Source organism: Diabrotica undecimpunctata, chromosome 2 (genome assembly GCF_040954645.1).
Source record: "Diabrotica undecimpunctata isolate CICGRU chromosome 2, icDiaUnde3, whole genome shotgun sequence".
Lineage (NCBI taxonomy): Eukaryota > Metazoa > Arthropoda > Insecta > Coleoptera > Chrysomelidae > Diabrotica > Diabrotica undecimpunctata.
The window spans coordinates 72,647,658-72,671,050 of record NC_092804.1 but is presented as its reverse complement, the minus strand read 5'-3'; the positions used below and the strand labels follow the sequence as shown (position 1 = coordinate 72,671,050).

At 32.8% G+C, this 23,393-nt stretch overlaps 1 protein-coding gene across 1 annotated transcript in view; it reads right to left on the bottom strand.

Moving 5' to 3' along the window:
- The window catches only part of Ptr (patched domain-containing protein), a 274,044-nt gene that overhangs the window by 52,104 nt on the left and 198,547 nt on the right, over positions 1 to 23,393 (bottom strand). The window contains exons 4-5 of the mRNA XM_072523099.1: positions 13,984 to 14,165; positions 6,152 to 6,339 (exon numbers count right to left, since the gene is read on the bottom strand). Coding sequence (XP_072379200.1) covers positions 6,152 to 6,339; positions 13,984 to 14,165 — 370 coding nt within the window. The remainder of the gene's footprint in view (positions 1 to 6,151; positions 6,340 to 13,983; positions 14,166 to 23,393) is intronic.

The following is a 23,393-nucleotide window of genomic DNA, read 5'->3' as shown; positions in this document are numbered from 1 at the left end:
TATTTTTTGATTGATATTAAACACTAGTAGCAATGATACAAAAGCTAAATTATTCAAAACTTCCCGCCAAAAGTAATATTGTTAGAAACCATTTAAAATTTTTTTTTCAATATTATGGGACGCAGTTCTTTATTTTGAAATAAGTTATTATCATTGCTCTATTTTTTTATGTCAAAAACCTACCAACAATATATTTTTGTAAAAAATGTAAGAATTAATAATGACAAAATTTCTTGCACTTTCCGACTTAGGTATTAATTTAAGTCAAATAATATTTGTTTTAAGTGTAGTGAATTCCCAATGGAAAAACTCTGTGGCTAACTGCATTACAAACTTTTCACTAAATCCTTAATTTAACACATCTGGCGTCATCAGCATCCAAAGTTGAGTTGCGGAAGCCAGTCTTTTGAGTTTGTGTTGAGCAATAATTGAAACCTTAACGAGTACTTTAATCTCGTATTAACCTTAAAAAGATTTCAAATTATTATAAATAAGTAATGATATTACAAGGAACCTCCTAGTAGCCATTTTACATTACTCAAGTGGCGGACTTCGACCTGATACTCTCGGCGAGAATAGTAACCCTTGAGCTTTCATTTCTACCGCATTTCGCAACATATCCGTTTTTATTGTGATGATTAGCTAATCCCAAACCTACTTTTTGTGATACCTTTAAATGTTTACCTTCACCTTTCTTTTATATGATTCATAAACAAATTAGACACTTGATACATACCTTCTGAATTACTAGCTAGAAATGTACATAATATATACATACTGAAGCAAAATAAAATATAATAACTTTTTGTGAATAAAAAAAGCATTTATTGGATGTATATACTTATACATTATTTGATCTCAAAATAGAAGAAAAATTTTTTATGGCAAGTCAAGTCACTCAAACATTGCATTACAAACCTTACAGCAATGACCAGACGTTATGGAAAGAAGCTTAAGAAACCATACAAAACTATCCTTCCTATCCGCAAACTAAAGGCGAATGGGCCCGTTCAACAAAGAAAAAGCAAACGTCTTTGCTGAACATCTTACAACTACTACCGAAATTAAAAAAGAAATAAACAAACTTTACTCACAAAAGGCACCAGGTTAAGATTTAATCTCAGCACAAGTACTAACACAACTTCCTCGCAAGACCATTAACTATGCTAACAGTTATATTCAGCCGCATGCTAAGCTAATCATACTTTCCAAAAATATGTAAATTCGCTGAAATCCAGTGATCCTTAAGTCAGGAAAAAAGCCTAGTGAAGTAACACATCAGCCTACTCCCAACCGTAAGCAAAGTTTTTGAAAGATTGCTGCTACAAATGATATTTATACGCAGATCTTAAATTCCTAACGTTTCTCCCAAAACATCAGTTTGATTTTAGGGAAAATTACGTTACTATCCAACAAGTCTTGAAGAAAAGAAATATTACAACGCTATAGTATATACTCCTAGACATCTCACATGCGTTTGACAAAGTCTAGCACAGAGGTCTGCTCTACAAAGTAAAAATAGCACTATCCAGTAACTATTTCCTAAAATTTAAAGACCAACAATCCAATCTCTGTCCTATGAACTCCAAAGTCCTGCAGGGTACTGTTCTTGGGACGCTGCTTTTCTTACTCTACACGGCCAATATACCAGAGATTAATAATATTACAATCGCTTTCTTTGCTGACGACGTAGCAATACGAGCTGTAAACGAAGATCCCATATAAACCTCACAAGACCTTTAACATTATCTGGAAATACTCAGTGATTAGTACACAAAATGTCGAACAAAAGTAAGCAAAACAAAATCAACAATAACATTTAGCAACCGCCAGAACATATGCTCACTTTAAGAATGGACAATGTAAGAATACCAACAGTAACAGATGCTAGATAGACAGTTCGACTTAAAATTCTGACAAATGTATTGGATCATTGCACGTAAATTAAAACTTAACATCCAAAACAAAATTCTTCTGAAATACAAAGCCATACCGAAAACCTATTGGTACTACAGACTACACTATCAGAATGTGCAAAGCTAACGTCGCTGAATAGCATCCAAAGACTTCAGTCAGATCGATAGTGGATGCACCATGGTACGGAAGTAATCAAACACTTCACTACGACTTAAAAATTCCTTTCATCAGAGAAGAAATCCATCGAGCTACGGAGTCACAAAAGTTACTAAGTCTATTTTGTTTAATTTTTAATTATTTACATCAAACATGCAAGGCTATGAGCGTTATTAAGAAAATAATATTTTTTTAGTATGTGTGTTTAGTATCTAAATGTCTTGTTAATAAATAAATTCGTCTTATTATATCCGAAAGAGTGAATCTTCTCGAGCGCGTGTCGGTCCAAAGAATATTTCTTTTTGTTTACTCAATACATTGATTATTAATGCTTGGTTTTTATTATGACTGTTTACTTGCCAAACTGATTATAAGAAATTTAATTTTACTGTTTGTTTTTTTACAATATAATATTATGGAAAAAGATGAGATGAAACAAAAAAAGTTCAGAGAAATACTGTTTCTTTATCCTTACTTGTATTAATGTTTCTGTAAATTTATATCGTTTATTATAGTATGTCTGTATTTTTAAATAAAATCCGTGTTAGGATATTTCACCCCTTGCACGACACATAGTAACAATTAGAAATGAGACTGATAATTCTGTTTGTTTCTAATATTAAAAAGTTTATAGATTGTTTGTAATATAAATATCGATATTGTTTATATTCCCAAATTATAAGCGTTACGATTTTCCAAGGTTATATTAATAACTTTTTAGTATAATTTATTTGCGGATTATTGTTCAAAAATGTCTCCTTTAAACAAATCTGAATGATGCCGGGTGAAATTTTTGGGCAGACATTGTTTAAACAATTTTTTTTAATAAATTCCAAAAATCACCTTTTTTGGTCGGGAAAACATTTTTTAGGTTTTTTGTGTTATTTTAAATAAAAAAGCTCATGTCATTTTCCTTAAAAGTTGATAGTTTTCGGGTTATAAGCTATTTAAAATCTGAAAGTATAGTTAATTTTGAAATTTATTGTGTACTATCGTTACAAAATTTTTATGTAAATAGTTGTTGGGAAATTTTCGCTTGGGAATATTTTTGTATATGTATACGTACGACAGAGCCCCAGAGGCTTAAAAATAGAGTGGACGCGGATAATTAACAATTAAAGAACAACGGTCTAAATTGAAATAAGCTTTGAGTGCTCTTCAGAATCTTCTAATTAAATGTTTAAACTTTAATTCAGGCACTTGGTAATCTTAAAAATAATAACTTCATATGAGTTTTCAATCCTCAAAAATACATACTTCCGCATTTTTCAATTGTTAAATCGTTTATAACTCGAAAACTGTCAACTTTGTTATTTTCAGATATTGACAATATAATGATAATGGTACGTCATTCGGCTTCTATTTTTTTAAGTAGACAATTAAAAATTATTATAGCTTTCAAAAAATATGAAAATTTGAGACCACACAAAGAGAATCAGACCAAAAAACATTCTAAGGATTGACAAAGCACCTGTACAGCCAGTTGGAAATGACTTTTGTTCCCTCAAATGGAATGAACAAATAGAATTGGTTCAAAACTACTTGACCGATTGTGACCATCTTTCGCAAATGTAGTAACTACATAAAAACTCGCATTATAAAATGTGTTTAAACTTTTTTATTGTTTATTTTAATAACTATAGACAATTGAAAAACATGCTTACTTTCGGGTTTAATTTGCAATTACTTTTTTGTTTATAACCATTTTTTAATTTAGAAAATCTTATTTTAATGAGTAAGTATTTTCAAGAACGTATTTATCTAGATTGCGTAGTTTTTTCACAATGTTGAAATAAATGAAAAAAGTCGCTTTTTTTGCTTAAATGTCATGATTCAGTAAAAATTTCGATAACCACGGGATAATACGTCTTTTCTATTGACTTCCCCCAGATATTCCAGTTGAAAAATAGCGTCTGGTAATTTAATTTAATTTAATTATTTATTTTTTTGAATAAAAAAAAAACTAGAGTTAATTGTTGATAAGTGACTTAATTGATTTAGATAGTTGTATTCTTGTTCATTTAATATTTAGCTATGTCCCTTATTTATGCCTCGCAGTTTAGTTTTGTATATCTACTATACATTTTTTCAGTTTTAGTTTTCAAAAATTATAACTTAATGGTTATTTGACTTCAATCGTAAAATGTCGTGAATATATGAGTAAGATTAACTATATAGATGAAACTTAATACGACACACTGCCATTGTTAAGAGAGATTAAAGTGATAGTTCTAAACGCTGAACAACTATTTCAAAAATTGCAAACTAGCACAAATTATTTTTGTACACGACAGTTTTAAAATTAACTAATTGTTCCTTAGTTATAAGTTATAACTAATTTTTTCTATTCAAAAATATTTTGCATTATTTACGATAGATAATAATGATTGTTGACTACGTTTTATTGGTATTATTGCAATTACGTTGAGCATTGATATAATGATGGCAAGTTTTAATTGTTTTATTGACAAAATTTAGTTGATTGACGGAATTTTTTTTTCGAAAAAAGGTCTATTTGTAAAATATAAATTAAAAGTCTGTAATACTGCTAGAAGTAAAAGAACCTACTGAAATTATGCCCCTGAGTTTATTGCCAGAAAAGACAAAAAATTTGTACCTATTTGGCCAAATAGGAACCACTCTTACCTTAAAAATAGGAAAAGAAAAAATCTTTTAGAATCTGCTATGAATTATTGCAATAGAAGAGAGACATTAATTAAGATCTGTCTTCATTAGTCCATGGTAATAAAATAAGGCAAAATATACCCTCTTTGTGATACTCAAAAGCCATGGTACTGAAGGTTTTTTTATATTATGTATAATACTTATATATATATATATATATATATATATATATATATATATATATATTGTAACCATTTACTGCTTAAGATTTATTGACAATTTTTATTTATAAACAAATTAGTGTGAAAAAATGTACCTTTTCGCGTTTTTCTTTTATCATTGAAAAAGATAAGGTTTTGAAGGTTTATTGGTATACCATCTTTTAAAGCATGGAAAGGTTTAAATTGAGGATTTGTAAAAATTTCTATACCTATTTGTTGTTTATATAAATGCAAAAAAGAGCTAAATTTCGAAAAACTTAATATTGCAACTATTATAACTATTGCAAAAATTATTCTCTATTAGGCTCTAAAATTTTGCTTGAAATTGAGTTCTGTAGTGCTAAATATGTAATAAACATTTAAAAGCTATTTGTTAAATTGTTTAAATTTTAGTACATTTGTTTATCTCAGAAATCTGTTTTTTACAAAAAAATAAATCAGAAAAAAAATGCAGTTAGAACACTTGTTGTGTTACCAAATAAAAGAGTAAGTCTTGTTCTTTGAAAATAGTAGAACAATTTAAGAAAAGGAAAATTTATTATTGAAAAACAATTTTACAAAAATATGCTAATTTTTTATTTATAAACAAATAAAATAACTTTTTGGTTATTGTTCGTAACAAAATTATTTTTACATATTCAAAAAGCGTATTAAAATTAAAAGTGAAACTGGAACAAAACCATGAAGTGGAGATATCCAGGAGTGGCTAGTATACCTGTTGAATACAAAGCACGTGGTGTTCGTGTGTATCAAGGTATAAAAAAATGCTTATTAAAAGCTTAAAACTTTTATTTTAAAGAAGATCTTTTCGGAATTGAATCATTCCATCATTAGTTTACTAAAAGAGAGAGTAAAAATACCAATATTAAAAACAAGTAAGTTAAAATTTAAATATATAGAAAGAACACGTTGGTTTTTTACTACTTACATAAAAAGTTGTTAAAAAAACATTGTGTGGCCACAGAAAAACATTGGAAGGACATCAGTAACAAAAACAATCATCATGGAAACAATCATCATGGAAACAATCATCATGGAAACAATCAAATTCCATGATGATTGTTTTTGTTTGCAACACAGAGTAAGTTTTAAAAATTCACTAATTAATGCTCATTTTTTCAACCATAGCTACTATTGTTTACAGAATTTATTTAAAACTAGCTTTTCTGTCGTTCTTAGAATAATTTTTAAATAGTTCTCGAATTAAGAAATATTTCTTTTTTTTTACTTACCCACAGAAAATATTGCCATAATAGCAAAAGTCGACGTAAAATAAGGCACAACGGATTTTGTGTTTTTCTCTAATTCATGGTCTAACGTTCGTGAAGAAAATCGGGCAATTCGGATATGTTTAAATCTATTTTCTTTGTCTTGAATTTTTTCGATAAGGTCTAAAAAGCCGTCTTCCCATGCAGCACCACTAAAAAAATAAATATTATTTTAGGTTAATATTATAGTTAATAGATTTCAAATTTCTAGTTTCCTACCAAACTATCGCATGCGACGGGCAAATTTACTAGTATATATATATATATATATATATATATATATATATATATATATATATATATATATATATATATATATATATATATATATATATTGTTACGAACATACTCTCGGCATGGCCCAGGTAACCGTTGCATTGCATCTCTAATACACTTCTCGAAGCATCGAGGCGTATCGAGTGCGAGAGAGAATAACCGGTCACGTAGGCGAATTAGAGGTGGGACAACGCCAGAATATTCTCGAACCTAGTAACTGTAGTATATATAGGTAACAATGTTAGAAGTAGAGTTAGTTGATAAGAGAGTACCGAACTGTAAACTTATAAATAAATATATGTATATAAATTCGAACCGCTCGTTTTATTTAATCACGCTACAGTGGTGTTACGGTGTGAGTAAAAGAAATAAATTCAGCAGTGACTTTTGAAAAAGACTTTTGAACTTTTGAAAAGTATTGTTCTTCGGGAACATCCGCGTAGTTCGGTAGTGATCTTTGTACGAAAAGAACATTTAAAAAGTACGTGTGTGCCTGACAAAGATGCTGCTAGTAGAACTTTCAGTAAAACAGTTGCGTGAGCAACTAGAAGAACGCGATGAAGACTGCAGCGGGTCCAAAAAGATACTTCAAGAACGACTGAAGACTGTTCTCAACAAGAATGGAGAAGACCCAGAGACATTCCAGTTCCAGTCAGCAGAAGAAGCAGTTTTAATGAAAATAAAAAATGTCTCGCAAATGATAGAAGAATCTTCTCGAAAGAATGATGAAAGATTCAATGAAACGTCTCAAATGATAGAAGAATCTTCTCGAAAGAATGACGAAAGATTCAATGAAACGTCTCAAATGATAGAAGAATCTTCTAAAAAAAATGATGATAAATTAGAGAACGTTTCCAAAAGATTCGATGAGAAATTCGAAAATGTATCTCGAAGATTCGACGAGAAATTTGAAAATGTTTCTCAAATGATGGAAGAAACTTCTAAAAAGAACAATGAAAATTTAAAGAAGTTTCTAAAACATTTGATAAAGTAGAAGAGAAGATCAAACAGTTAGAGAGCATGATAACTAATACAAAAGTGCTACCACCAGTTAATACAATAGCCTTAGATCCGGTAGTGAAAGAAGAATCACCTAGAGACGAAACGACACATAATATGAGATTCAAATTGCCACCATTTGATGGAAAGTCCTCTTGGTCCATATACCTTAGACAATTTGAAGCTATTTCGACAGCCAATCATTGGACAGAACAAGAAAAAGCTGTTTCCTTGACTGCTGCTTTACGAGGTGATGCTGCGGATATCCTAAGATCGATTCCTAAGGGTCAAGAAAAATGTTACCAGACCTTGTTCACTCGACTAGACAAACGTTACGGAGATGCCCATCTACAACAAGTCTACAAGGCGCAACTAAGAAGTAGAATTCAACGAGCAAGTGAAAATTTGCAAGAGTTTGAAGCAGATGTTGGTCGTATAGTGCGGTTAGCTTATCCAGAGGCACCAGACAACATGTTGGAAGAAATTGCTGTAGATATCTTCGTCAATGGGTTAAAAGACAATGAGTTACAGAAAGCTTTACGACTATCAAGACCGAAAGTTCTAGATGAAGCTAACGGCAAAAGCTTTGGTGAGAATTCGAGATGTCGTTCCTGTAAGAGTTATGAATTTAAAGGGAACTGCTATTAAGTTAAGTGAAAGAACTTTGATCGGACAGTGTGTTCCCGTGGCTTCGATTTGTTCCATGAATACTAATGAGAAACCGTCGAAATCTAAGTATCCAAAGGAGCTTGTTGAGACGATGATTAAAACGTGCCAAGATCTTGATGATGAACGAACTAAAAAAGTGAATATGCTGATAGAATTTCAAGATGTTTTTGCCATGGATAAGAAGGATAATGGCAAAACAAGCATAGTAAAGCATAAAATTAATACCGGAGACGCTCAGCCAATCAGACAACAACCTAGACGACTTCCATTTGCGAAAAGAGATGAAGCCGAAGACATCATCAAAGATATGAACAAACAAGGGGTAATTGAACCATCAAATAGTCCATGGACATCACCAGTAGTGCTAGTAAAGAAGAAAGATGGTTCAACACGTTTTTGTATTGACTACCGACAGCTCAATGCAGTAACTAAAAAAGATAGTTATCCTTTGCCCAGAATAGACGATACTTTGGATACACTTTCTGGTTCTCGTTGGTTCTCCACACTCGATCTGAAAAGTGGATATTGGCAAGTAGACATGGAGCCAGCTGATCGTGAAAAAACCGCATTCTCGATAGGATCAGGGCTTTGGCAGTTCACAGTTATGCCCTTTGGTTTATGTAATGCCCCGGCCACATTTGAAAGATTAATGGAGGCAGTTTTAAGAGGTCTAACATGGAAAACATGCCTGGTTTATTTGGATGATGTAATTGTAGTTGGAAGATCCTTCGATGAACATGCCAATAATCTGACAGAAGTCTTTCAATGATTGCGGGCAGCGAATTTAAAGTTAAGTCCAAAGAAATGTCACTTGTTTCGACGAGAAGTGAAGTACTTGGGACATATTGTAGCAAGTAATGGTGTAACAGCTGATCCTGAAAAACTTTCAGCAATTAAGGATTGGCCTGTACCAAGAGATAAACACGAAATTAGAAGTTTTCTTGGCCTATGTACATATTACCGACGTTTTGTCAAAGGATTTGCCAACATCTCCAAGCCATTAACAAAGTTGACAGAAGAAGGCAAAGAATATATATGGAGCGAAGAGTGTCAAAGAGCTTTCGAAAACTTACAAATGGCTCTGACCAGCGCACCGATTTTAAGCTACCCTAGACAGGCAGGAAAATTTGTGTTGGACACCGATGCAAGCAACAGTGCAATAGGAGCTGTTGTTTCCCAAATCCAAGATAGGCAGGAGAAAGTCATCGCTTACTTTAGCAAAGTCTTGTCAAAACCAGAAAGAAACTATTGCGTTACCAGGAGAGAATTGCTAGGCGTAGTGAAGGCTTGTGAGCATTTCCATAAATACTTGTATGGCAGAAAGTTTCTTCTTCGCACGGATCACGCTGCTCTAAAATGGCTCCTACAATTTCGTAATCCAGAGGGCCAGATGGCAAGATGGTTAGAACGATTACAAGAATATGATTACGAGATCGAACACAGGGCTGGCAGAGTTTATTCAAATGCTGATGCCCTTTCGAGACGGCCTTGCAGTGCAAATTGTAATCACTGTCTTAAATTAGAAGAACGACTTTGCCCCGTGAGACGAACCACCGTCATTAATGATCAATGGCAGCCTCAACAGCTACAAGACGCTCAAGCAGATGATCCATGTATAAAAAGAGTATTGGATTGGATGCGTCGAAGTGAAAGACCTTCTTGCCAAGACATTAGTGCATGTAGTCCAGAAGTCAAGTGTTACTGGAGCCAATGGAATTGTCTAGTGCTGAAAGATGATCTTCTGTATAGAACCTTTGAGAACGATGATGGTACAGAAACTAAGCTTCAGTTGATTGTACCTAAAAGTAAAGTGTCAGAAGTATTGCGTCAGTTGCATGACGGTGCATCAGGTGGACACTTTGGTATCACGAAGACTCTGCAAAAGGTTCGAGAACGGTTCTATTGGGTGAACTGTAAAGATGATGTAAGAAGATGGTGCCGGAAATGTGAACTGTGTGCAACCAGTAATGGTCCAGCTGGTAAAAAGAGGGCACCCATGAGACAGTACAATGTTGGTAGTCCTATGGAAAGAGTAGCAATCGACATTGCAGGTCCACTTCCAGAGACAAATGATGGAAATAAATATATCCTGGTAGCCATGGATTATTTTACGAAATGGACTGAGGCCTATGCGATACCAAATCAAGAAGCTGCTACCGTTGCAGAGGTACTTGTTAAAGAATTCTTTAGCCGATTTGGTGTTCCTTTGGAGATCCACTCCGACCAAGGGCGAAACTTCGAGTCAACCCTTTTCCAAAACGTTTGTAAATTGATTGGTGTCAATAAGACCAGAACGACACCCCTGCATCCTCAATCAGATGGAATGGTCGAGAGAATGAACCGAACAATGGGTAAACACCTGTCCAAAGTCGTATCAGAACATCAAAGAGATTGGGACCAGCACATTCATTTATTCCTAATGGCCTACCGCTCGGCCGTGAATGAAACTACAGGCCAGACTCCAACCTGCCTGATGTTAGGTCGTGAAGTTCGTTTACCCTGCGACCTAGAGTTTGGCTGCAGACCTTCCGAAGAAAATGTTGCAAGCGAAGATTATGTCGACCGCCTAAAGTTAAGAATGAACAACATTCATGAACTTGCCCGACAACACATCCAGATAGCCAGTGACAGAATGAAAGATCAATATGATTCTCGATGCAAGAGTGAAAGCTATGAAGTAGGTGATCTTGTTTGGCTTTATAATCCACAACGTCGTCGAGGCTTGTCTCCCAAACTGCAAAGACAATGGGAAGGTCCATATGAAATTAAAAAGAAAATAAATGACGTAATATACCGAATTAAGAAGTTGCCGAAAGGTAAACCAAAAGTAGTTCACATAAATCGTCTTGCACCATATGCTGGCTCAAATGAAACAGAAGAAGCACGAACCCTTCAACATGAGATCAAAGATGGCCGGCGACCAAGCTTTAATGAATTTATGTCAAATTACGCAGAGAGAAAGAGTGCTAGATTCGGCGTGACCACAGAAGTTCAGCAGGATCTTTTTAGTGTTCCGCATAACGTCTCTCTAGCCCACTGTGTTGCCCAGGATCTTGAGATGACTAAAGGAATCTCATCCGTATTTTATAAGAAATTCGGTCGTTTGGACGAGTTAAAAAACCAGCAGCCTAAAGTTGGAAGAGTACTGAGATTAGAAGATGGTTCTCGATCTTTGCTGTATATGGTGACCAGGAAGTCTTATACAGACAGGGCAAGCTACGAGGATATATGGCGTGCTCTAACTAATTTGAAGAACATTGTGTGCAATTACGACATCAAGAATTTCGCCTTACCCAAGATAGGCCATGCACTAGATAATCTGGACTGGAAGATTGTCAGAAGCATGCTTGAAGTAATCTTCCGAGAAACCGGCGTACGAATTACTGTGTGTTGCATTAACCCGATGAGATGGTATCCTTCAAAGTCAGTAGACTGTTATTTCTTTCTAAAGGGTTCATGCAGAGCTGGAGAGTCCTGTAGATTCCGCCATCCTGTGCCTACATATAGAGTTGCTGATCGGGACGATCAGATTTAAGAGGGGAGCAGTGTTACGAACATACTCTCGGCATGGCTCAGGTAACCGTTGCATTGCATCTCTAATACACTTCTCGAAGCATCGAGGCGTATCGAGTGCGAGAGAGAATAACCGGTCACGTAGGCGAATTAGAGGTGGGACAACGCCAGAATATTCTCGAACCTAGTAACTGTAGTATATATAGGTAACAATGTTAGAAGTAGAGTTAGTTGATAAGAGAGTACCGAACTGTAAACTTATAAATAAATATATGTATATAAATTCGAACCGCTCGTTTTATTTAATCACGCTACAATATATATATATATATATATATATATATATATATATATATATAAATATATATATATATATATGCAATACACAATGTATATTGTAAGACCACAAGGAAAAGTATTAAGGAAGACATAAGAAAATACAATGAAAGAAAAGCATTAATTATTTAATTATTGAAACGAAGCAAATCGTTGCTCTAACCAACGAAAACGCCAGAATTACAGACAGAAATGAAATAATACAACTCAAGACTAAATTGTACAGCGAAATATACAAAGCCCCTGAAACACTTAAAGAAGCAATCAGTAACCAAGAAGATATACCAGTTTTTCCGGAAGAAGTAGAATCGACTTTTACAAAAATGAAAAGCGGTAAAGCAGCTGGAATAAATGACATAACAGTGGACAGCTGTATAAATACGCTGGCAAAAAACCTGAAAAATCTTAGCAGGCATTTTTACGAAATGAAGATCAAGTCACTAGACCACTGGAATACAACAATCATAATTCTTATTTATAAGGAAGGTAGCAAAGAGGATATCAAAAACTACAGATCTATAAGTCTACCACCGATCATATGCAAGATATTCACAAATATCATCAACAGCAGATTATCAAATGCATTATATGCTGCACAGCTAAGAGAGCAAGCTGGCTTTAGAAGTGGCTTCAGTATTACACGATTTGACAACTAATAAGTAGAGCTAAAGAATATGAAATTCCGCTAGCATTAACCTTATTTCGAGGCTTTCGATTCTATATATCCAAAGGCAATAAATCGAAGCTTTCAACAATCAAAGCATTGACAAACCGTACATAGAAACTTTAGCAAATATACACCGACAAGTAAAAGCTAAGGTAAAAATTGTATGAGTAAAATTTGACGATTTGATGAAAAGGCGACAAGTGCCCAGAATTCCGTAGAGCCAAATCTTTTCTTCAGGTTCCTGATTTTATTGAATTTCAAATATCAAGTAGGTATTGTTGATCTTTGCTAAGCACGTTTCTGTCTATATGTAAGATCTGACAATCAATTCTCTGGAAGTTAACCACCGGTAGTTTTTGGCAGTAAACTAACTTTTTATCTATTGGCCCTGTAGAAGTATTAGGCCCCGTTGTCTTGCATTTAGCCGGTGAAACATGGTGAAATGACAACTCGTTGAAATGAAGAATGCAAATTTTCAACGAAGTTCAACTTCGAAAATCATATTCTTTTTCCAACCTGTATTGACAGTATTACCATTAGATCCTATGACAATTAGATTTTCAAGAGAAATACTACGCTCAGGCAAGTAAGAAATTACAGACTTGACAACATCTTTAGAACTTTCAGAATTTGTAGTAACGTTGTAAGTGAACATAGGGAAGACAAAAAAAATGTATAGGAGCATCGACAAGGGCATAAAGGAAAGAAATACGCAGGTCAGACAAGCCATCTCTATAGTATACTTTGGGACCAGAACATTTAAACGAAAGAAAATAAAGAAGGATCTATAACTCCACTATCAAGAGTATAATAACATATGGAAGAAAAATATGGCAGATCAAAGATAAAACAGAAAAGATAATTACAACTAGAGATTGATTTCTGGAGAAGAGATTTAACGATTGTAAAACGTTCATTATTAGACTATAAAAAATAAACAATTAGTTTGTTACGGCCACGTACAATGCAAGAACGAGAGAACGACTATCAAAGCAGATTTTGGAATGGTCACCGTGGAAGAATAAAGAGAGGAAGACCTAGGAAATGTTGGCATGGAGGTATAGATAAAGAAATGGAATGCTACTACAGCTACTGCTTTAAAAAACTGATGCTACTTCGTTCTTTATTTTTTTGTCTGTACTCCTCTAGATTAACTTTCATAAATTTTACAAGAAAAAATATACAATACTTGATATGATTGTTGATATATGGAAATATTCAAAACTAATGACTTTAAATAATTAGCTAAAGCTTATTATGAAAAATTTTAGAACTTAAAAACCATAAACCATAAATTACATATTTTTTGATATTATTTTTCCTATAAACTACTTACATTTGATCATACTTTTTCGTATCAGCATTACCAAAATAGACCAGTTGTACAGAGGGTACGCTAATTATAAGTCCATCCTCACTGACTTCTGAACCTCCAAAAAACACAGGAAAGGCGTGAGCGTCCCAAGTTACAGGATTAAACATCAAGGGGAAAGTCAAATTTAGAGTTTTCTTTTCTACCTGTAACAATAAAGCACAAATGAATGTAAGGACACAGTTGTGTCAATTGATTGAAAACTTTATTAAACAAGGAGTTATCAATATCAAAAAACTTGTATTTATTGAGTATTTATTGAGTAAATAAATTTGAGTTTTTATGAAATATTTTGTCAAGAATACACCAAAATAGTTATAGTATACTTGTAAAAATGAAAACATTCTTACGTTGTTACAACAGAATGTAAAAGGCTATAGGAAGATTACAAATACATAGAAGAGAATAAATTCTCACATAGAAAATTAAATTGAAATTGTTTTATATATTTTACTAAAATCTAATTTATTTATAATTTTTAATTTAACATTTGTTGTTCTTGTTATTGTTATTGTCAATCAACATTTATTTAGAAGAAAAGACATAAAATAAATTTTCTTTTAAGGTATGTAAACATAACTACCCAACTATTTTTATTGTATAGAAATAACCTACTAAATTTGTTATTTTGAGGAGAAAAAAAAGATTTTGTCTGCTTACCAAGTTCCGTCCAGAATTTCAACATTATAAATCTATTTTTGGACACATTGAAGACTTGAAGGTGTCAGCAAAGCAGGTACAGATCCATTTGGAACTTGGTGAAGAAAACAACTTAGAGGTAGTTAAACTAACACAATTAGAATATTTACAGTTGACGTTACTTATTTGTTCCTAACAAACATCACCATAAAGAGTTATGTGACACTAGTACCGTCAAAAAGGCAATTAAAGTTTACCAAAAGTAGACCAATATAGGAACATCACGATTACATTATCTCCTGAGCTTTCTGATTTGTATTTAGACGAAGATTGTAATTTTGTTTTTAAAAACTGTTATTTAGAGGAGTAAGTAGAGAATAATACTTCGGTTTCGAGAACAAACAGAAAACTCAAGCAGACTTAATTAGACTAATTGATAGGTTAATCACTAAACTAGAGATAAAGGTTGTTTTAAATAAATTTTAAGACAAAGCAAATGCTAGAGAATGGATGAGTAATTTTGAAAATGAATGCCAGAGACATGAAATAACTACAGATGAAGCTCAAATACAAATATTGGGTCTTTTTCTGGAACATAATGCTATAGAATGGTATAGCTCAACTTTATGTAAATTAACTGTGCATGAAGCATGGTCCGAATGGAAACATTCGTTTTTAGAAACTTATGGCGATAAAAAATATCGAATAGTATATTTAGTATAGATTTAAAGTACATAAACGTTACTTTTCTAGATTATGAACTAAAAATAAGAAATAATGCTGTTAGAGACTAACCTTTCTATTTCAGATCAATTATGCATATATCACATTGATATGGGCGTAACATTGAACACTCAAGATCGTTTGGACAAAAAAACCATAAATAGTACTGAACAGCTTTTGAGTCAGCTACGTAGATATACATTAACATTTCCTAGAGAAAAAAAAACGCAGACGGAAACATTTGTGATCACGAACATGAGTGCAAAGAATGGGAGAGATACATCAGAGACCTTTTTGATGATGCTTCTCAAGAAAATGATACACATACACATACTACCTGTAACAACCAGTTAGGCAGAGGTCCCAGTATACTGAAATCAGAAGCCCGCCAAATGCAACGATTTTAGACTAACAAGTTTGATTAGCCACATACTTAAGATAGTTTTACGAATTATACAAAACCTTTATTTCTATTTTTTCTGTGCGAATTTTCTGTGAGTATTTCTTCTGTGCGAAAGTAGAATGGGTATCAAGCAGTTTGGATATAGAAATGGTCTACTAACTAGGAAGGCACTATTTTATATGCGCGTTCTCTTAAAAAAACTGTTAGTTTCGAAAGAACGTTTATGTTTGTTTCATCGACTTCAAAAAGACATTCGATCGAGTACAACACATACACTGTTCAATTGCCTGTGGGCAGCAGAACTTTACCACTACGATATAACACTGCTAAAATACTTATATTACAGTCAAGTAGCCTCTATCCTGTTAAACATCTAAAAATGTCTTATCTGGGACAAATAGTAAGGGGAAGTCTATATAAAATATTACAACTGATCCTAAAAGGCAAAATAGAAGGCCGTAGAGGTGTAGAAAGAAAACAAGTTTCTTGGTTAAAAAACATTCGTGAATGAACACAGATATAAAATGCAGCACAACTATTCCATATTGCAGAAGATCGAGAAGCCTTCGCAATAGGGATCGCCAACGTCAGATAATTCTGGTATGGCACGCAAAGAAGAAGAAGCCTCTATCCAAATTGGAGATATTCTTACTGAAAAATTACCCATCAAACTTGGAGTACGACAGAGTTGTATTTTGTTACCCAGTCTTTTTAATCTGTACTCTGAAGAAATATTTAGGGAGGCTTTGGACGATTGACAAGACGGAGTAAGACTAGGCGGTGAAGTTATTAACAACATCAGATACGCTGGCGATGCAGCCGTTCTTGCAAAAAATGTACGTCTGAATACGGACACGGTTCATAAAAAAGGGGAAGAGAAAAAAAGTGAAGAAAAAGTTCCAAGTGCTACAAATAAGACTAATACTCGTTTGATAGAAATAAAAATCAGAAATAGATAGAAAGACAACCATGTAGTAACTGTGAGGCTCGTGGATACCCGGGACGTTTTCTTCCACTGGAAAATTGCTGATACACGACCCAAAGCGCTGATGCGAGAAAGATAAATCTAACAGAGGTTGGAGAATTTGTATTTTGAGAACGATTTCCGAAGTGGAAATTGAAACGTCAATAAACGTACTTTAACCTTTAATTGTGGCTTATTCCCATTTAAATAGTAATTACTTTAAAATGCCACAAGAAAATAGCTTTAGAACAATATAAACTGAGACTTTCGAAAACAATAAAATTTAGGTAAGACATTTTGAATAAAACTCTTGTGACTTTTGAAATGAAGTAAAACATTTAAACATTAAACATTAAAATAAAATTTAAATAATTTATAGATAAAATTTATCGATATTTACTAAACACCAATACGATGTCGGAGAAATAAAATATCAAGAGGCTCACATTAAAATCTTAGAAAATAAATATATTTTAAATAAAACTTATCGATGTTCAATTCCGGGTGAACATGATGTTGAAAGTCAAATAATCAAGTTACTTGAAGCAGGACTGATAGAGAAATCTGAATCTTCTTTTGCTGTACCAGTCACCTTGGCTTATAAGAAAGAAGAAGGAAGACGATCTAGACTCTATGTTGATTTTCGTAAACTGAACAAAAGTTTGGTACCAGAATCACAACCGTTCCCGCGGATCGAGTACATCATAGTAAAGGCTCACAATTGCAAGTTTTGAATATTAAAAAAAAATTTATTAAAATCCTTTGTAAAAGGTATATATTTTTAAAAACCCAAACGGGCTGTGTTAGACAAAACGTTTTCGGAATCCATTATTCCATCATCGGTGTCTAGGAGTACATGAATGTAGCCACTAAATACATGGGTAAAAACCCGTTAACAAATAATTAGTTACATTTGTTTTACATTATATTTTATAAATTATTAGGATGTTAAAGTTACCGTTGGATTAGGTAACATGGCGACATATGACTCCACGTTGAAGTTGCAAGTCCTCAGAAGTGATGATCTGGAACTGGAAGGTGTGGACACCTTCGTCTACCTGGGCTCGCTGCTGACCAAAGACAACAATGTCAGCGAAGAAATTAAAAGAAGAACAGTGCTTGCCAATAAGTGCTATTATGGTTTGAGGAAACATATGGCCCTAAAACTACCCAGAAAAATTAAAGTTACCATATATAAAACACTAATAAGGCCAGTGTTAACATACGGGTCTGAAACGTGAATTGCACCCATTGGCGTATTTTTCAAAGAAATTCACGTTATCAAAAGCAAAAAAAGCATTCTCAATATGGCCATATTGGAATTGGTCATATGATAGCAAAGATACGGCCTTTTTATTACTTTAACCATATGGATGCAGTTAAAGCAGAATTTTGTAACCAATGTGATATTTGCAAGAAAAACAAATCAAGAAAAAGCCGACACATTCGTTGTTAATCAAATTTAGAGCCAGCCAAAGAACCATATAAAATTATGTCGCTTGACGCCCTTGGTGGATTTGAGAGAGAAAGAAAAAAACCGCGACTTTTATCACTAATAACTACCCTCGTATCCTCACTCAGCTGTCCGCACGTGCGGGAAAGTCATGTACAGGATCAATCCAACATATCCCCGTATAAGTTTATTGCATTAAATTAGTTAAACAAACTGGTTTACTAGTTTAAATTAAAATAAATAAAATTTACATTTCATATTTAAATAACTTGCTATCCGTATTTTTATTAAATCCTGTAGTAAGAGGTCATTGGACAAAAGAGTATTATGTAATAGTTTTTAAATATATAATTTCAGTTTGGAGAAATTTAAGTTAATACAGAATAATCCACTTCTTAAAAGTTAATAAAAACTTTTACAATTTTATTTTTCACAGACGTCGGTCGTGACTCTCTAAAGAAAACGCCGGATATAATAAAAATTATAACATTAAAAACAAGCGTTGATTACTTAACTTCCTCAATGACACTGTGGCTATAATATTCTTTGTCCTACTGTTAGTTGCTATTGGTTCACACTTTGCTTATTTCTTTTATTATACTTTAAGAGCTGACGAATTGTTTTTAAGAACTTCTTATTTAAGTCAATTATTGTATGACTAACGAACTCTATATATGATTCGGGCATATACTCGTAATATCTTATATAGGATCTTTTGCAGGAATATTTTACATTTCCAGTACTAATTAAAATATTTCTCTTGGAACACGAAAAACTAATAAGGAACGAGGATAGAGGAAGAAAAGAAGGATCACCAGAAGGAAGCTACAAAAAGTATATACTAAAGCAGGTACTAAAGTTAAGTTCGGAAAAATGGGTTCGTGGCAGCAGAAGAGGAGACAGAAGATTTACGCCAACATAATAATAAAGAGCAACCTAATTATTAATAATCAATCAAAATAATATAATTTATATTAAACTTAAAAGGGGATAATCCAAATGGATTAAAAGTTCAGAACGTTTTCGGATTAGTCAGTCCATCTTCAGTTAACCTAAAAACAAGTAATCCCACTGAATTGATAAAAAAGTAAGGTAAAATTTTGACTGTTATATGTAAAGATGACTGTGATTTAGATTTCTTACTTTGTAGTACTTGCGTAAATAACCGCAAAAACGAACGGTGGTTGAGTTTATATTGATGCAACCATATTTGAAAGTATAAAATTATACGGCAGTATTCCCATGAAATTTGATTACCAACCGGGAACATAAGTCCCTACACGAAAAAAATATTTTTATATCCACACTGTCGGGATGGAACAAGCCAACTAAACTGAGATGCCACAAGTATTAATTGATTGTTTTCAATGACAATGAATGTCATTGGAAACAAAATTGATAGATAGTTTTTAGAAAGTAAACCAGGTCAAGGACCCCTATATTGAATTTTATATAAAAATTTTATTAGATTAGTTTATTAAAATTAAGATAGTAATTATTAGTAGTTTTATTTTTATTTATTTGTTTTAGATTTATTGTTATTTTATTTTTAGATATATAGTTTATATATAGTATAGTATAGTATATATTTAGTATACAGGGTGAGTCATAAGGAACTTTACATACTTCTACCATATGTAGAGTCCCTCAGGGAGCATATCATGTGGCCACTAAAAAATGTCAACTCCTCTTCTTTATTAATTAACAGGGTGATTTGTGTAATTGACCATTTATTTCATTTTACTGTAGTGTTTATACGGCTCATTTGATTTTTTTAATTTTTGCATGATACAGTACACTACTATCAAGCATTCGACTGGTATTAGCTAAACTAAAAAATTCCAGGACTGGCATTGGAGAAATTAATTTAGGGATTCGTATTAAATATTACACCCTGTATATATTTTTTTTAAAATGCAATAAGTGATTTTCAAACTACATAAATAGCCAATGAAAACGACATATGCGACAATGTTGTCGCACTTTTATTAAATTTTTAGTGAACGATCAAATCTTACCAAAAATAGAACAACCATAATGAAGTATCAAATTATAAGGTAATTAATTTAAACAAATGTTATAAATTTTAAACATTTTAATTGAAATGATAAACTGAGTCACTGCACAACAAAAAACAGTAACTACTAACAATAACGAAGAACAATTTAAAAAAAAACTAAAAATATGTACATAGTTATGATAAACCCATAAATTAGAACTGGAAAAGATACAATAATGGTAACAAAATAAAAATAATTCAAAATAGATTTTCGAAATGGAACCCTGCAGCCTGTACACATTTTTGTTGCCAAATTGTTAATTGACGTATTGAATTACGGATACTCTGGGGATCGTTTCTAATAGTATTACAACAATGTATAATTCTATCAATTAATTGTTGTCGGTTATTAATATTCACTGCGTAAACTAGTTGCTTCAATCGTCCCCAAATATGGTAATCAACGGGATTGAAATCAGGGGATCTTGAAGGCTACGAAATAGGACCTGCACGTCCTATCCACCTGTTGCCATAAACATTATTGAGATGTTGTCTCACTGCCAGTAAAAAGTGTGGGGGTGCCCCATCATGCTGAAAATACATCCCTCGGATAGCAACGTTCGCGTTGGTAAGCAAATTCGGCAAAATATTTTGTAGAAAGTTCAAATAGACCTGCCCTGTTAAAGGTCCATCAAAAAAGTAAGGACCTACTAATTGGTTATTTATGACACCAATCCACACGTTAACCGAAAACCTTAACTGAGAACGACGTTCTCGAATAGCATGGGGATTTTCTTCTGCCCACACATGTGAATTTCGTGAATTATTTATCCCGTCTCTGGTAAATTGGGCTTCATCTGTAAATAGTGTCCTGTATAGCGTTGGTCGATTATTGTTAATCCATCTACAAAATTCCAACTTATCGATCTCATCTCCAGCATGTAGTCGCTGAACCATTTGAATGTGATATGGGTATAGATTATTTTTTTGTAAGATTCTACTTACTTTTGATTGAGTAACATTGAGTTCTCGACTTACTTGTCTAGTGTTTATTGTAGGGTTCATAGTAACGGCGTCCATAATGTCATCTTCCTGCGCTTCATCTACATGTCGCTCTGTTGTTCCACTAGGAAAAGTGCCATTTTCTCGCAAATAATTAAAAACTGACCCAAATGTTGGATGACTGGGAGTTCGACGATTAGGAAATCTCTTGCGATATTCTCTACTAGCAGCCCTACCATTCCCATTACAGAATCCATAAACAAATATTATGTCTGCATATTCTGTGGTCGAAAACTGATGTGGCATTTTGAACGAAAGTAACAAAAGCTCTACCAAAACTAACACAATGTACTTAACGTAGATATGACAGAAGAAATATGTATTCTTGTACACATAAATAACAATTGATAATGACAATAACGACAATGGGTATAAAATATCAAGAAACGTCAAACGGTCAACGCCAACCTTCATTTTAAACTTTTTTAGATTTATTTTTATTTAGTAAAGTTGATGCAATGTATTATTATTTGACATAAAATTTTAACCATTTACAATCAACAAAAACTAACACATACAAGAGGATTGACTTTTTAATCAATTTAATTTATTATTTATCGAAAATAATGCCCCAATACGATCTATGAATAAAAATTTAAAATTGAAAAACAATTGATTCTATCGTAGAGATAATACAAAGTGACAGTAAAGATGTTAATTTTCTACGTATTAGATTATGTTGTAGGAACTCATTTTAATTAAAATGTTTGAAATTTATAACATTTGTTTAAATTAATACCTTATAATTTGATACTTCATTATGGTTGTTCTATTTTTGGTAAGATTTGATCGTTCACTAAAAATTTAATAAAAGTGCGACAACATTGTCGCATATGTCGTTTTCATTGGCTATTTATGTAGTTTGAAAATCACTTATTGCATTTTAAAAAAAATATATACAGGGTGTAATATTTAATACGAATCCCTAAATTAATTTTTCCAAAGCCAGTCCTGGAATTTTTTAGTTTAGCTAATACCAGTCGAATGCTTGATAGTAGTGTACTGTATCATGCAAAAATTAAAAAAATCAAATGAGCCGTATAAACACTACAGTAAAATGAAATAAATGGTCAATTACACAAATCACCCTGTTAATTATTAAAGAAGAGGAGTTGACATTTTTTAGTGGCCACATGATATGCTCCCTGAGGGACTCTACATATGGTAGAAGTATGTAAAGTTCCTCATGACTCACCCTGTATAGTTATTTTGATAACTATTGTCTAGAACGGGAGAGATTTTTGTTTTGGTTTAGAGCAGTGGCTATACCGTTCTGACGAGACCTAAAGAGGTCGAAATACGTATAAGCGGTTGTCGCTGCCCTGTATCAAAACAAAAATCTAATACCGTCATTATGTTTTATTACTTACTTCGTTTGGAGTACCAGAAACTGAATTCACTACGAATTTTGACCAGGATGAACGGCATGTGGAATGCAATTTTAGATTCCCTTGCCGAGTAATTTATCCAGCTGTTTGTTTTGCAAGTTTTAGGAAACACATTGGTAAAAATTTGAATTCGGTTTCGCTAGGTAGAAATCGTTTGATTTCTCTTTTTGTTTTAGATGGCGTAGTTACGTCCGTATATTGTTATTTTGATAACTATTGTCTAGGACGGGAGAGATTTTTGTTTTGGTTCAGAGCAGTGGCTATACCGTTCTGACGAGACCTAAAGAGGTCGAAATACGTATAAGCGGTTGTCGCTGCCCTGTATCAAAACAAAAATCTAATACCGTCATTATGTTTTATTTATTTGTTTATATTTTATGAATCGACTAAACAATTAAATTGATCAGTTGTAAGCTGACGTTAAAAAAAACAGAAATTAAAAATGTGATAATAAGAGACAGTGAGTAAATTAAGAATGAGATAAATGGTTGAAGAATTAAATAAAACTAACAAAGAAGTAAAAACTTCTGGGGTATCATGGTATATTCCTTTATTAAAAATAATTAAAATATATCCAAAAGGACTACAATAATTATTCCAAAACGTTTTCGGTCCAGTTGGACCATCATCAGTGAAACATTTTAAAAAGTCGTTGAAACTAGCTACTGAACTAGGTTTAAAAACCTTTAAATTAGATGAAAATATCATATTAATTCTTATTAAGGTAATAGCACAAGGTCGAT